Raw genomic sequence first — 14,819 nt, forward strand, 5'->3', positions numbered from 1 at the left:
AGAATAAGTCCTATTTTATAATAACCCCATATATGCATGCGTGTGTGTGTATAATAATGGTATATGTGTTTCACACGACAGAGAAATCTTCTTCTTTTTCCACATCTCACTTAAAAATTATATTTTATGTTGCTATTTGGTAGATGGGTCGGCACCGCCTTCACAACAAATCCACTTCCAATTTCTCTTTCTTAGACCTTACTATTGTCAAAAACAAACCAATACAAACAAATTATACAAATTTTTATGTATAAACTGAGATAACAATTTGTGTTTTAATGATACGATTGTTTTTTTTTTCTTTTACTTCAAAATCACCTAACTAAATACTACCGTATAAAGTCTACACAAAAATTTATATATATAGTATTACTCAATTATAAATGTTGTATCTTCATGAAAGACAAATTCTCCAATCAGTAAAATTATGTGTATAAAATTTTAAGTACATAAATAGATACACATATGATATATCATCATGTAATTGAATGATTCTAAAATAATAATAAAATAACACTTAATCACATAAAGACACATTATATGTGTACCTATCTGTGTGCCTAAAGTGTGTACGTGTAATGTTGCTCTTCTCCAATAATAAAATAGCAAACTATGTATACTTATTTTAGATATATAAATAAATACATACTTATGTGTATCATCATTTGATTAGATGTTATTTATCTTTAATTCAAAATCATCTAATCACATGATGACACATATCAAGTATGTATACATTTACATATTCAAAATAGTCTAAGCATGGTTTTCATTGATAATAAAAAGACCAAGTAAAGGTGCCCACGTTCCCAGGTCTTTCAAATTTGAATTAATTGGCTCTCACCTATGTCCTGGAAATTGTTGGGAGATGACCCTGAACCTGAACCCACTCCATGGAGAAAACGAGTGTTCAGTCTCATTTTGAATAGAATATGCATCTTACAGCACAAGCTGCCAGATATGGGCAATGTAGCTGTTGGCATTAAATTGCTATGAAATTTTCTCCATCTTTTCCCTCAAAGACTTGACCCCAGTATCCTAAGTACGCTTCTATCTGCCTCAAACTTATATATTGAGACTGAAAGCTTGTTAAACTCCATTCCCCAGTAAAAGGAATTTCCACCTTATCCATATCTTTACATAGTTTTAAATCTACCCTTTGCCAAGCTTTTAACATTTTTTTTCCCTGCTGTCTGTCCTGTTAAAATGGAGATGATGATGGATAGCATTTGTCACATCCCTTATTCACTTGTTAAAATTCTTTTCATTTTGTTAATTGTAAAGTTTGTCAAAATTATCCTCCAGGACAGCTTCTTTCTTCTTAATCTTATGATTGTGTTCTTTCTGCATACATTTTCCCTTCTCAGGAAAATCTGGGAACTCTTGTTTCATAAAATTGTAGACAACTACTCACCAGGCCGACATTTGCAACGGATTCCTGAAGACAAATTATCCATTGAAGAAGTGAAAATGGCGATGGAAGAACTGATCATTCTTCAAGAGACATCAGATTCTAGCGAGATTGCTTCCCTGTTTGAGGAGGAGGTGAGCCTGGAAGAGGTTACAGAGGCGTTTAGCCTGTTCGATGAGAACAATGACGGCTTCATTGACACAGGTGAGCTGAGGAATGTTCTTGGTAAACTAATTTTTACACAGTTTTCAGAAGCAGAATGCAAAAAGATGATTAGTGCCTTTGATGATGACAAAGATGGCCGCATAGATTTTGATGAGTTTGTGAAACTTCTGGAGTGTAGTTTCTCCTAAACATATAAGGCCAACCACATATAATAGGGTATATCAAAGCCCTAATTGTCTTTAATATGTATCAAATATCATATCGTATCGTATCATATAGTTTTTGAAAAATAAAATAATAAAAAATCTAATTAACACATCATTATTTTATAAAATATCACAAACATTCTTAAAAATTTAAGATTTCTCATATACACCCCTATTAAATCATCATTTTCTTTAAAAAATATATCAATATATATTAATAATGCATATCATATTATAAGATACGTATTATATCATATAATACATTCACTATATCATATTAATTTGATACATCTCATAATACATTTCATTTTTTATTTGTATCATAAGATATATATCATGTATTATAAGATACTGATAATTATACTCCTAAATATTATTCCTGAGATATTTCTTAAACCAGAATCAATCTTCCGAAATCAAAACCAAATAAACAAGTACTTTAGTGAGGAATTGACTTGTATATTTTTGGATTTCTGGAGAATCGTTTCCAGGAATTAAAATGTCCTTTCTTTGTTCCAAATCCGGCGATATTTGATGTTGGCTTATGTTGAAACAGTAAAATTATACTATACATACATATTTTTTAATATATAAATAAATATTAATATATTATTTATATATTTATTTATATATATTTAAAAATATATATACGTAGTTTTCTTGTTAACCGTAACATTATGGCCAAGTTTGGCCTTTGGATTAAGGATCAATTGAAAGTAAATATTATGAATGGCAACGAAGAGAAGAGACTAGCAATCTGCAATTTGTCATATTGGACAGATGCCGACCTCCGATATTGTCACAGGTGGTGTTCATGATGGTTCTAGAACTCTAGATTCACCATTGGAAGAATTCATTATTTTTTATTAATCCTTCTAAATTTTACTTTGGCTAAAAACCTTATTCCTTTTTAAGGTTTAGCTCATTGAAAAAGTTTTACCTATTCTCGGTTGAAAATTTAAATATTTATTTGTCATCTAAATCTATTAGTAAAATTTGTTAATTTAATTATAAATTACTAATTTACCCTTTCTAACATAGATGTATATATACACATAGTGAATACATTTGAGATCTCGAAATAGAAATAAAATTGTCATGTTTAAAACATTTTGTAAAGTATTATTGTTTTTTTTTTTTTTTTTGATGAAATTGTCAGTTAAAACATTTAGATTTAATAAAAAGTTTTTTTATTTTTAAAATTAATAGATAATAAAATTTATATTTTGCCCTTATGCTATTAGTTTTTCTTTCACAGAGCTTGAGTTTGGGTAGAAAAATATTATTTATGTAAACTAAGGGTGAAAAAGTGTTAATTACTTTAAATTAAATACAGAAATAATATATTATTATGTGATTAAGTAATTTTAAATTAAAGATAAAGTAATATACAATTACGTAATGACACATTAGCTACATGCCTAATTGTGTAATAAAAAATATATGTACATAGTACTGTTTCACAATAAATGGTTTATCAATCAATCTAAATCTCTAAAATAATATCGTTTTCTCTAAGGTAACTCCATAGGTACTCAACATCTATTTCTTCGCGAGAATATATTTGTTTTATTTCTATTTCGAGATCTTGAATGTATTCACCATATAAGGGTTCATTTAAAAAGTTTGAAGTAATGTTTTCCACAAACCCAATTTTACAATATTGAAACAATTTGAAATTGATTTTTCTTGAACATCTATTGTCCGAGCTGAGATTGCAAATTTTATTGCATCTAATTTTTTTTTTTTTCTAGATTTGGCTTCGCTACTTCATAACCATCCAAAATATTACAATAAAATCGATGACAATAATGCATATTGAAAAGCCCTAGGATAATTCAATATTACGATAATTCCTACATCACAATGCTAGTTTTTATGTCTTCCTTGATGGCATACACAGAGTAATTCAAAATTTCTTCTTTCATAAATTCGAATGGGACTAAATGTTCAAAATTTTTCCCATTATTTTTTAAACGCATTGACAAGATGGCAAAGGAGACTATCAAAAGGACATTCAATGTGAACGAGAGACCAGTAGAATGCCATTAAGTGCAGTCAACAAATCGAGAAATCAAATTTCATCTCATCCCCTAAGAGGCACAAACTACTCAAAATGAATTGGCGAGGTCAATCATCAACGCGATGGATCGAACATTATGTTTTACTCGATGGCATACACACAAAGTAATTCAAAATTTCTTTTTTCATAATATTAGAGTGGGCCTAAAAGGTCAAAATTGTTCCCTTTTTTTTTTTTGAAAATGCATTGACAAGATGGCAAAGAAGACCATCCAGAGGACATCCAACATGAATGAGATTAGTAGAATACCATTGAGTGCAGTTGACAAATCGAGAAATCAGCTTGCATCTCATCCCCTAAGAGGCACAAACTACTCAAGATGGATCGAAGAGGTCAATCATAATTGCAATGGATCAAGGAGGTCAATTATTAATGCGAGAGATTAGATCCGATGTAATTCAATGATAATATCTTCATTAATTATCCCTTGTAATAAATATCCTCTATATATATATATATATATATATATATATATATATATATATATATATTAACCTTAAAATTAAATAGATATAATTATTTGAATTTTTATTGACTACTTAAATGTGACAACTTATTGTTTTACGGTTTTAGTATAGTTTAGGTTATCCCACCATAAGAGTTCAAAGGCGAGTCACTAGCAATAGTGATATTTAGGGAAAAAAAATATTAATTAATTTTTTAATTATACTTAAGTTATAATTTATTCCATGCTTTTTTTTTTCAATTTTACTAAAACACATCTCTTAAATTATGAGAAAATACTAATTTTGCTATATTAAGATTAATATCCCTACTAAAAAGTAACTCCCAATCCTCAAACTGACCTTTAGACACTTGTCATCCTCTCATTGGCTAGAAATTCATACCTGGCAAGATATTCCACCTATCATATCAATATTATGAAGATCTTCCGATGTGGCAAAGTTGGTCCCACGGAATCTTTCGTAGCCAATAAAAATAAACAAATCGATTTAAGGATATCGCATCAGGATGAAGAGATAAGGCCTCATACTTGTCATTGGCTAAGCCCAAGCCACCTTCAACCACAACCACAAGAGTTTCTTTCTACAAGGCCATGCACCATTTTTATGGGCTAACTCTACTACAACCTCTTATCTACTGATCTTCCACCATTTTCTTCACCCAAATTTTAGTCGGAAAATATGGCAACCATCACAACACAAGCTTCAGCTGCAGTGTTCCGGCCTCGATTCCTTACCGGTTCCTCCGGTAAATTGAATAAAGGAGTACCCTTTAAACCAATCCCTTCTTCATCTACAAGTTCTTTTAAAGTTGAAGCCAAGCAAGGAGAGTGGCTACCGGGTTTGCCTCCACCTGCTTACCTCAATGGCAGGTACATAACTCAACTCAATACAATCATAGTTATTTGTTTCTCACGACGGCACATGTAGATGTATCGTATATTATAATATATATTATTAATATTGATTAATATATTTTTTAATAAAAAATATTATATAATAAGGGTATATACGAAAAAAAATTTATTTTAAAGAATTGTTTTGATTTTTTAAAATGATTATATATTAATTAAAAAATTTAATTGTCTTATTATTTTATTTTTGACATATTTTATAATAAAATACATAATAAAAAAAATATTTTTTCAATATATGATACAATTTCTGTTCATGTATTATAAGTTGACTTTTTGTATTTGTTAAGGTGATTAAAACTGAGTTCATTTGAAGCTATAAGATTGTTTTTTTATGCCGTGCAGTCTTCCAGGGGACAATGGATTTGACCCTCTAGGTTTGGCTGAGGACCCTGAGAACTTGAGATGGTATGTTCAGGCGGAGCTTGTCAACGGGCGGTGGGCGATGTTGGGTGTTGTAGGAATGCTGTTGCCGGAAGTTTTCACTAAGATTGGAATTATTAATGCGCCCAACTGGTACGATGCCGGGAAAGCTGAATACTTTGCATCGTCATCGACTCTTTTCGTGATTGAGTTCATCTTGTTTCACTATGTGGAGATCAGAAGGTGGCAAGACATAAAGAACCCAGGATGTGTGAACCAGGACCCTATCTTCAAGCAATACAGCTTGCCTCCCCATGAACTTGGCTACCCTGGTAGTATTTTTAACCCATTGAACTTTGCACCAACTCTTGAGGCCAAGGAGAAGGAACTTGCCAACGGTAAATACTGGGCTTTTGTCTTCGTTTAGAAAAGGCTGGGTCCAATCCAAGCCAGCTCGGTTTAAATAACTGGCTCGGCTTGGTTGGGCTCGATTTGAGTTTAAATTCGTTTCATTCGAATTTAAACTAAATGGTTTGCCTCATTTTTTAAACCAAACCAAACTCGAGCTAAAAAATGTTTAGCTCGATGTTATAACTCAAATCAGTTATTCAAATTCGTAACTTGATTCAGTTCAAATTCATGGTTTGATTCAACTCAAATTCATAATTCAAACCAACAGTTCATATTTGTGACTTGATTTAGCTCGAATTCATAGTTCAATCTATGGTTTTGCCTATTATTTAAGTAAAACGACGTCATTTTGTCAAATCATAGATTCAAACAATCGATTTAAACCATGAATTTGAACTAAACCGAGTCACGAATTTGAATAATTAATTCTAACTATAAATTCGAGATAAACTCAAACCAAACCAAGCGAAATTTTTTTTATTCGAACTTAACTTAAACCACCCTTAATTTTAACTCGATGAATATTTTTCATTCGAGTTAAATCAAGTTAAGAGATGTTTGAACTCAGTCCAATTCGTATCCACCCCTACCTGAGAAATATTTTTATGAACATGGGCTAATGATATCTGATGCTTGCAAATGCAGGGAGATTGGCAATGTTGGCATTCTTGGGGTTTATTGTTCAACACAATGTAACAGGGCAAGGGCCATTTGACAACCTGTTGCAGCACCTCTCAGACCCCTGGCACAACACCATTGTTCAAACACTAAGGGGTTACTAAATCAGTTGTCTTTCTTCTCCAAATATTTTGAGTGAGATTTGAGCATCACTGCAAACATGGAACCTTCAATGTACAGGGGAACAAAGATGGCATTTATATTATCATCCTTTATATTACTTGTCCCAATTAAAATTTACTCTGTAGCATGAATGAATATTCCTTATGTAACAGACTTCATCTGGTAGCAGGCCAACTCCATGCAAAATGTTAATTGACAGAAAAACTTGTGTGTAATGCACAGCGTCTCAGCTATCAGCCTTCTCGTTTGCTAAAAAACCATGTCAACTCACAAAAGTTGATTTTGTTGCTACAAGAATGATGAAATTTATGGAAAATCTTTAAGGCAGACAGTTTTTGGGAAGTTAAAGACCAGAAACCAGCATAAAATATAAACATGAACATGAAGAACAAGAAAAATCCCTCAAACAAGTTTATGACAACAGTTTAGCTTTATCTTTGATCAGCAGAGTTATACTTTACCAAGCTTAAGATTTGTACCCCATTTGAAAACAATAAAAGAAATAAATAGAGGAAAAACACGATATATGATAGAAACACCACCTCTCACCATGAAATATTTTATCTGTGATTTCCCATGGTTTCAGAAATGGACTCAACTTCACTTGAAAAATCAATCAAACATTTCCTTAAGCAGCTCAACCAAAATAGCTACTGAAATACACCAGTTCAATTGGTTGGATTTACATAGTTTTTACACACGGTCAAAACATTATATTCCTAAATTCAGAATAAAAAAAGCACTAACATCAGACTCTTTATTTGCAAGCACCTCATAATTAGAAATTTACAACATTTGGCTACAGTTACCAAGACTCAAAAAATGTATGAATCTTGATCTTTTGTGAGACAATTGAACTGATAGAAACAAAAGAATTTTTAAAGATAGTGAAGGAACAGAGATCGCTGCTCCATGCAAAAAAACCAACTCTTTGGCATCTCCGTCAGCTTTTTTATCAAAAGCTTGAAGACGAATATTTTTTTTTATCTATGTTGATTGGTAAGGAGTTGTAAGTTATTCTAGTCTTTTGGGTCCACTGAAGCTGTAGGGATCTCTTGCTTGCGTTTTGTTCTATCTACTCAGGTTACACAGGTTCACGATAGTCTTTGTAAAGCCTTAACAATAATTAGATGGGTTCTATTTGTAGTTGCAGACACCATATCCACTGGTAAGCTTTTTTGTTTTTTCGAATAATACACAACTTTACATTTCCTAACCCAAGAAAAGTGTAAAGAGAAGAAAACAACATGCAGCAAGAAATACAAACAATAATAAAAGCTTAACAATTTTCCACTATACTAATTAAAAAAGCCAACATGCTTCAATTCATAAAAGAAAAACGTACTCTTCCACTTATTGGTACTGTTCATCCAGAAGAAGACACATGATTGTGTTAGGACTAATATTTATGTCTCTCTTAGGAAAAGAAAAAATAAAGAAGGGAGGGCAGTTGGCAGCAAACAGGAAGATAGGAAGGTCTCAACTATACTAACAAATCAGCAACAGGAGAAAGAGATATGTGACATATCATTAGAGGAAGAGAAGAAGAGATTAGTTGAGGAAAGGAAGAAAAAGGGAGTAGGTGGAAATGCAGAGGCAGGAGGAAAAATTTCAGGAATGTGGAAGGGAGAGAGCCAGCTTCTCGGATGCTGAGCAAGGAAGACATTGGTTTGCTGTGTTTGTGTTTTGTGAATTTTTTGGAACCCAGTCTTACTGTTATTATGCTTGTGTTGGGAACCTGTTCCTGTTCTGCAATTCTGAGATTATCAATTGTTATCAGCTGGGAAATAGTCTTTGTATTGATGAAAGAATAGTGTAACTAAATTAAAGAATCACTCAATACAATTAGTATTTTCTACATCCATTTACAATTGCATGTTCTGTTTCTGGCTGTTAAGTCGCTTGCTTCTGCATTACTTCCATACTGGTGATTAAGCTGTAGGGTGCGAGTCTGCCTGGAGTTGTCTGGTTCTGAAGCATTGCTCAGGTATGCATCATATTGACAAGTTAATCAGATGAAACTTAAACAAAGATAATCATTCCATAATCATGTATCCAAATCCTTCATGGAATTCAAAAAAAGGGAAAAAGTGCAAATAATCTTACCTGCTGGTATGAATTATCATCAAACATGGAAATGCCACAGGGCCCAGGCGTGAAAACCCAATCATGATGTTCATTGCCATACATGGCTCTAGGGAATTCAAAGTTGCTACTGACATGATAAACCGCAGAATTTCCTAGCAAGTTCATCTCCATCTCAAGCTTCAACTTCTTATCATCTGGCATATTAAATTAGCATACACGGTAGGGCTGGATTCGAGCCGAGCCGAGCTCGGCTCGCAGCCAGCTCGGGCTCGGCTCGGTTTTTTTACGGCCGGCTCGAGTTCGGCTCAAGCTAGACTCGAGCCGAACTCGGCTCGGCTCGAGTCGGCTCGTTTTCGGCTCGGCTCGGCTCGGCTCGTTTATGGCTCGATTCGGCTCGTTTTTCATATCAAAACGGCACCGTTTTGTATATATATATATGGATCAAAACGACGTCGTTTTATATAAAAAATTTTAAAAAAAAATTACCGAGCCAACTCGAGCTCGGCTCGAGCTCGATTGAGCCGAGTAGAGCCCGGCTCGCTTCAAGCTCGAACCGAGCCGAGCCGAGCTCAAGCTGGCTCGGCTCAAATCCAGCCCTAATACACGGTATGAATATTGCTCCCCAAGTTGTTGACTTAAGCATGCACTAGTATTCAACTCATTCAAAGCACTGCCTCCATGTCCCATATTATTAGCTGGACCTGAGTTGTCAACCTCTATTTCTTTACCATTGCCCAGGAAACTAAAATAGATTGGCATAGGGCCATCTTCTGAGCACCCCATATCACTGACTACACAAAAGTTAGTGGGTTATAAGAAACAACAAAAGGAAAATGAAATCTACATGTTAATTCAGCCATAGAATTAAATAAGAAATGAAGAAAAGAACAACAACAAGATAAGAACACGAATCAAACTGTATAGTATTAAAATCCAGATTTCCAGGCAGTAGAAGACTTCATGAAGATAATACTCAGCAGCAAACTGAAGGTACTAGGACACAAAGTTTTAAAGATTTATATATGTGTGTGTGTGTGTAAAATCACAGGTAAACCATAAAACTCACCTCAGAGGAAGGAAATTTGGCCCATTGTGTAATAAAAATTGTTGACTGTCAGTATTTGGAAGCCATGATAGAGGTCGGGTTTCTTGTACACAACTCATCATCAAAGGAAAATGCATTCCATTCTGAGGTTATGCAACAAAAGTCCATATAACATTTTGTGCTCTCTGTGTGCACCTATCTGAGAAAGAGAGACTAATGCATCAGGTGAGGAACTCGTTTACCTGACTGGTAAAGTTTAGTGGCATAAGCTGGTCCTTTCCAAAATTTTCCTGTCGAGCGAGGAATATCAGGTAAGTAAGTCAATCATATCAATCTATTGTAAATTAAATTACAGGCAAGTAAAAACTTTGCACTACTTCAAAATCTTCCAAACAGGGTTTAGGATATAAGTTCTAATAATTTAACCCATTAAATGATAATTGACATCTCAAAAGCCTGATTTAAATTGTCAAGCTGCAAACAAATAGTTACAAGATGTTCTTATGTGTTTCAATATTGGAATAGACAAATATTTTCAATTTGAAGAGTCATCCCCCAGTCTCAACCCAATAAAATTCAACAGGAATTAGGATCCTATTCTCTTTTCTTATAGTAGATTGTTTTACTCCATTATGATTAATTACAGTTTCCACCATCTACATGCGCCAATGTGAAAAGATAACTTAAACACCTTCAGAGTTAATACAGAAGTAATATTGAACTTGGTAATCTACTTCAATGTCTGAAAATGATATTATGACTATTTTCTTAATGTAAAGCAATATGCATTTAGATTTAAATTCACTGGCTATGCCAAGCGAAAGAAAGATCTATGAAACATCACAAATTTTCATGCAAAAGTGATTAAATGAACAAATTTCATACCTTGTGCAGACGAATGCGGTTAATTGACTCTCTCAGTGAGTCTTCCATCTGCCTAAGATGTTCCATATTGTCAACATTGCTAGGATTACTCCAATCGCTGAAAGAATGGCATTATGGAGTAAAAAAAGCAAGAGAGAAATTGAATATAAATCATTCTAAATAGCCAATCAGATATATTCAAATTTGCAATCATTTCTTCAGCTTGTCATGATATACAAGGTATAGGGAAATAGTTAAAAGAAAAACAGATCAGAAGGAAAGCACGGAGACAAATGCTGGGCAGTTATGTTGACATAATATTTTAAATTTGCTGATATTGAGAAAATTTTATATCATACACTTGTTTGCTTATGGCCTATGTAGGCAAACAGAGGAAGAAATTAGACAGGAATAAGTTGACGGGGCTAAATTTCAAAATGCCAGATGCAAACACATTTGGCAAAATTTAAAACCTTAGTGTTTTCTAGCAAAAGTAAATTGTTCACAGAATATGTACCAAGAGGCCAAAAATAATTGTTTGATCCTTAACCAGCACCTATATGCACCATCATATCCCTTGGATATTTGTGTGTGCTTCCACATGTATCATTTAATATCAGTCAAATAATAAACTAATGCACTAATTATGTGAATCAGTTTTGATCAGTGAAAGTTAATAATGCCAGCTCTATTCAAGATGAAATGGATTGATACTAAAACTAACAGTTATTTTTTGACTAAAAAACAAGAAAGTGTCACTCAACAGACACACAGGCACACAAGTAAAATAAATTTTCATATATTACCATTTGAATAGGATGCAACAATTGATAAACCCAAACAAGATAAGAAAAGAAGGTCAGGCTCAAAGCATTTGATGGGAGCTACACTTTAAAATCAAAAGATATGATCAACAAAAATTATGGAGCCTCTAAAGCCCTTACAACTAGACTGTACAGCTCCAACATTCAAAAGAATGAATAAAAATGTATACATATCATTAAATTCTAAATCACACAGTGGTTATAATTAGCGAGTTCTTATTGCAAATGTGTTTCATGATAACATTAGATCCACAAGTCCAACAAGAGAAAATAAACTCTCTAATAACCCTAACCCTGAAGGTGCACCTCAGTCTTTTGTGTACTTCTGCAAGTTGAGCTTGCAGTAGTCTTACTTGATCTGTCAACTCCTACAGAAAACAACAAAATGATTTTATTGATATGAAAAGTAAATTTAGAATATAAAAATAACCACATATATTGATGACACTAAAAAGGGATTTATACCTCAACAATTTGAGTGCTGCAAAGACATGTAAACGGGTATTCAGATCCTTCAAAAGAGTTTACTCAAAACAAAATCCAAAACAAGAAAAAACAATTAAATACCTTGCCCCTAAAAAGTCCTGAATGTTTACATCATGGTCCAACTTCTTAAATGTTTTCTTCAGTGCCTACACTCTCAAAAAGAACACAAAAGATGTTAGCACAAATTGCCAACAAAGTGCTGATGTCAAATCCATTCTTAATACCCAAAAAAAATAAAGCCCATGAGTAAAAATCATATTTAAGAGATGCGCTGCAATCAGTCTTACTTAAAGGCTCTCCAATTTCCTGCAGCAGTTAAATGAAAAACACTTAGTTGCTGTGCATAGCAAATTTAACTAAAACAGTGACAGAAAAATAAGATTAATAATTTCAATGTTAGTTTTATCATACCTTTTAGCTCTTTCCCCGAGGAGTTAATTGAGCACATCTTGCAATAACTTCTTCAATATTGCTGAAAAATAAGAGATACAGCAAATTAATGATATGGAAAAAATTTAAAAGCCATAGTATTCATATTCTATTTTTGTATAAAACAATATTTTGGTTATGAACTTTTATTGTGCAATCATAAAAATAAAATAAAAAAGAATGTTATCCACATCACTCACAGTTCAACAAAAGCTATTAAATCTTATCAACAAAACTGGAAAATTAAACACTTATTCTCAATATTCCTAATTACTACAAGAACATACTGTTGTACTTAAAATGCCACAAACATGGATGATGAAAGTAAAAATCACTGCTTCAGTTGATCCCAACAAAAATGACTCATTAATGATCCCAACAGACATGTAATTTTCCTTTACCATTAATTTCACACATACTTCCCACATAAAGTGCCTAAAAAGAATATAGTGGTGAACTTATTGCTATATTACGTGGCTTTCTCCATCCAATTTAAACTTATAGTTTATGAATGCAAACATGGTTACCATGATCTTACAAATACAATGACCAAAAAAAAAAAATCCCTGAAATTTAAAACAAACACACAAATCCTCTATATTCATAGATTTCCTCCGGCATGCCGCAAACATTTAATTCCCTTAGTATGGGCAATGTAAATGAAACAACAAAAACAGTATAATTTTGAAGCCTGCAATAGCTATATACACATTCTCTAACAAAAACTGCGTGTATGATTGTAAATGCATTCTATAGTCTTTATTAAATGTTTAGCAATTAGTGAAGGAAGGGCTTCCTTCACTAATCTAAGATGAGAACAAGCAAGACATACAGAAGAGTTATTCCAAGAATGTTTAATTTGATGATTTATGCAAACTCTTCCTATAAAACATAACTCTAAAATCACTAATTATAATTTCCAAATGATGAAACCACGCATGTTTGCTTCTCAATATACCTTTGCTGTCCATGGAATAATGTAGGCCGTCCAGTAGGAGAAAACGTGAAAAGGACTATATCTATGTCACACAAAATTCATAACTCCCTAGCTTTCTTCAAGATCCCATTTCCTCGTTTTGAATAGGTCACTTGCCGGTTGCTAGTGCTTTCTAATCTCTTTATCTTTAACCTAACCCTTCCCATCCTGCAAATTGGACAAATACATATAAACACCCATAACCCTTCAAATTTCCCATATCCAAAAACATGTATTGTAGCCAAAAAGATACTTTCTTCCCATGAATGAAAATTTTACTCACTTTAGTTTGAAAAATATCCCAGGCATTACCACTAAACCATTTATTTTTCACCAAAACTTATGCCCTTAATTTGCAAAAAATAATAATAATAATAAAATAAAATGAAATTGCTAATGCACATAGCACAGAACATCAAAAGCAACCGAATTTGGTTGACAGCCTTTCAAAAACTTATAGGGCTTTTACAAAGAACAGAACCAAAGAAAGGCCGAAAGACAATAACAAGAACGGCTCAGTAAGAATACGAATACAATCTTTAAAACCCAGAAAATTTTTATACCGTAGGATCAGAATTTACAAGCAAGCCAAGAACTATAGAGATGTGAGACAAAGATTTTATTAGTTATTCTAAAAGGAAACCCACAAAATATAGCAAAAGAAAGTGCAAAAAGACAGAAAAGATAGAGCGAAGCCGGATGAGAAAAGAAGAAGAAAGAAAAAGGAAAGGAAGGAAGGAGAGAAGAGAGTAAAGTAATGGGCTTATAGAAATGTGAGGAGGGGCTAACCTGTGATTTCGGTGGTTAAACCAACCAACGGCAAACTCTGTAGAGAGCCTGTCTGTCTTGAGTTCGCGTTTCTGCTCAGGTGTGAGAGCAATCACCATGCCCCACCCTAAGTTTGGTTAACTTACTGTTACAACCTTTTATTTTGCAAAGTCTAGTATATTTCCTTTTGGATACTTTAAATTGGTTAATAAAATAAAAAATATTATCCATATATAGTTTTAAATGCATAATTAGATAGATAAATAATATGTGATTTTATAATTAGATATTAATTTTTATTTAATTTAAAATTATTTAAACTAAAATGTATTTTTAACTAAAAAAAGTTTCACGTCATTCTCTTCACTTGTGGGCTTCAACTCCGTGCCGCACCACTCTTTCTTTCGGCTCACTCACAAGGTTGATTCAACTTCTAGCACACCATTCCAACTACTAAAGGTATTTAAAACCAGTTAATTGAATTAATTTATTAATTTTTTTGAATTGAATTGAATTTTTTA

General features: G+C 32.9%; 2 protein-coding genes and 1 pseudogene across 2 annotated transcripts; 2 read left to right on the top strand and 1 right to left on the bottom strand.

The window, feature by feature from the left end:
• Positions 1 to 968: 968 nt before the first annotated feature.
• On the top strand, positions 969 to 1,894 carry LOC123203815 (probable calcium-binding protein CML47). The gene has a single exon (XM_044620260.1). It carries the CDS (start codon positions 1,207 to 1,209, stop codon positions 1,762 to 1,764), a length of 558 nt encoding a protein of 185 aa, XP_044476195.1. The 5' UTR covers positions 969 to 1,206; the 3' UTR covers positions 1,765 to 1,894.
• A 2,978-nt stretch (positions 1,895 to 4,872) lies between these two features.
• On the top strand, positions 4,873 to 7,033 carry LOC123204429 (chlorophyll a-b binding protein P4, chloroplastic-like). Its single transcript, XM_044621076.1, has 3 exons — positions 4,873 to 5,201; positions 5,589 to 6,004; positions 6,663 to 7,033. The coding sequence occupies exons 1-3, from the start codon at positions 5,011 to 5,013 to the stop codon at positions 6,797 to 6,799; spliced, it is 744 nt and encodes a 247-aa protein (XP_044477011.1). The 5' UTR covers positions 4,873 to 5,010; the 3' UTR covers positions 6,800 to 7,033.
• Positions 7,034 to 8,592: 1,559 nt separating this feature from the next.
• On the bottom strand, positions 8,593 to 14,443 carry LOC123204428 (annotated as a pseudogene).
• Positions 14,444 to 14,819: the final 376 nt, after the last annotated feature.

Source organism: Mangifera indica, chromosome 20 (genome assembly GCF_011075055.1).
Source record: "Mangifera indica cultivar Alphonso chromosome 20, CATAS_Mindica_2.1, whole genome shotgun sequence".
NCBI lineage: Eukaryota > Viridiplantae > Streptophyta > Magnoliopsida > Sapindales > Anacardiaceae > Mangifera > Mangifera indica.

What these genes read in the sequence shown, in the direction of transcription:
- LOC123204429 (XM_044621076.1), top strand. Translation starts at nt 5,011, where the DNA reads ATGGCAACCATCACAACACAAGCTTCAGCTGCAGTGTTCCGGCCTCGA. An exon ending in CCTGCTTACCTCAATGGCAG is followed by an intron (nt 5,202 to 5,588) that starts GTACATAACTCA and finishes TATGCCGTGCAG; the next exon opens with TCTTCCAGGGGACAATGGAT. An exon ending in GGAGAAGGAACTTGCCAACG is followed by an intron (nt 6,005 to 6,662) that starts GTAAATACTGGG and finishes TTGCAAATGCAG; the next exon opens with GGAGATTGGCAATGTTGGCA.
- LOC123203815 (XM_044620260.1), top strand. Translation starts at nt 1,207, where the DNA reads ATGGAGATGATGATGGATAGCATTTGTCACATCCCTTATTCACTTGTT.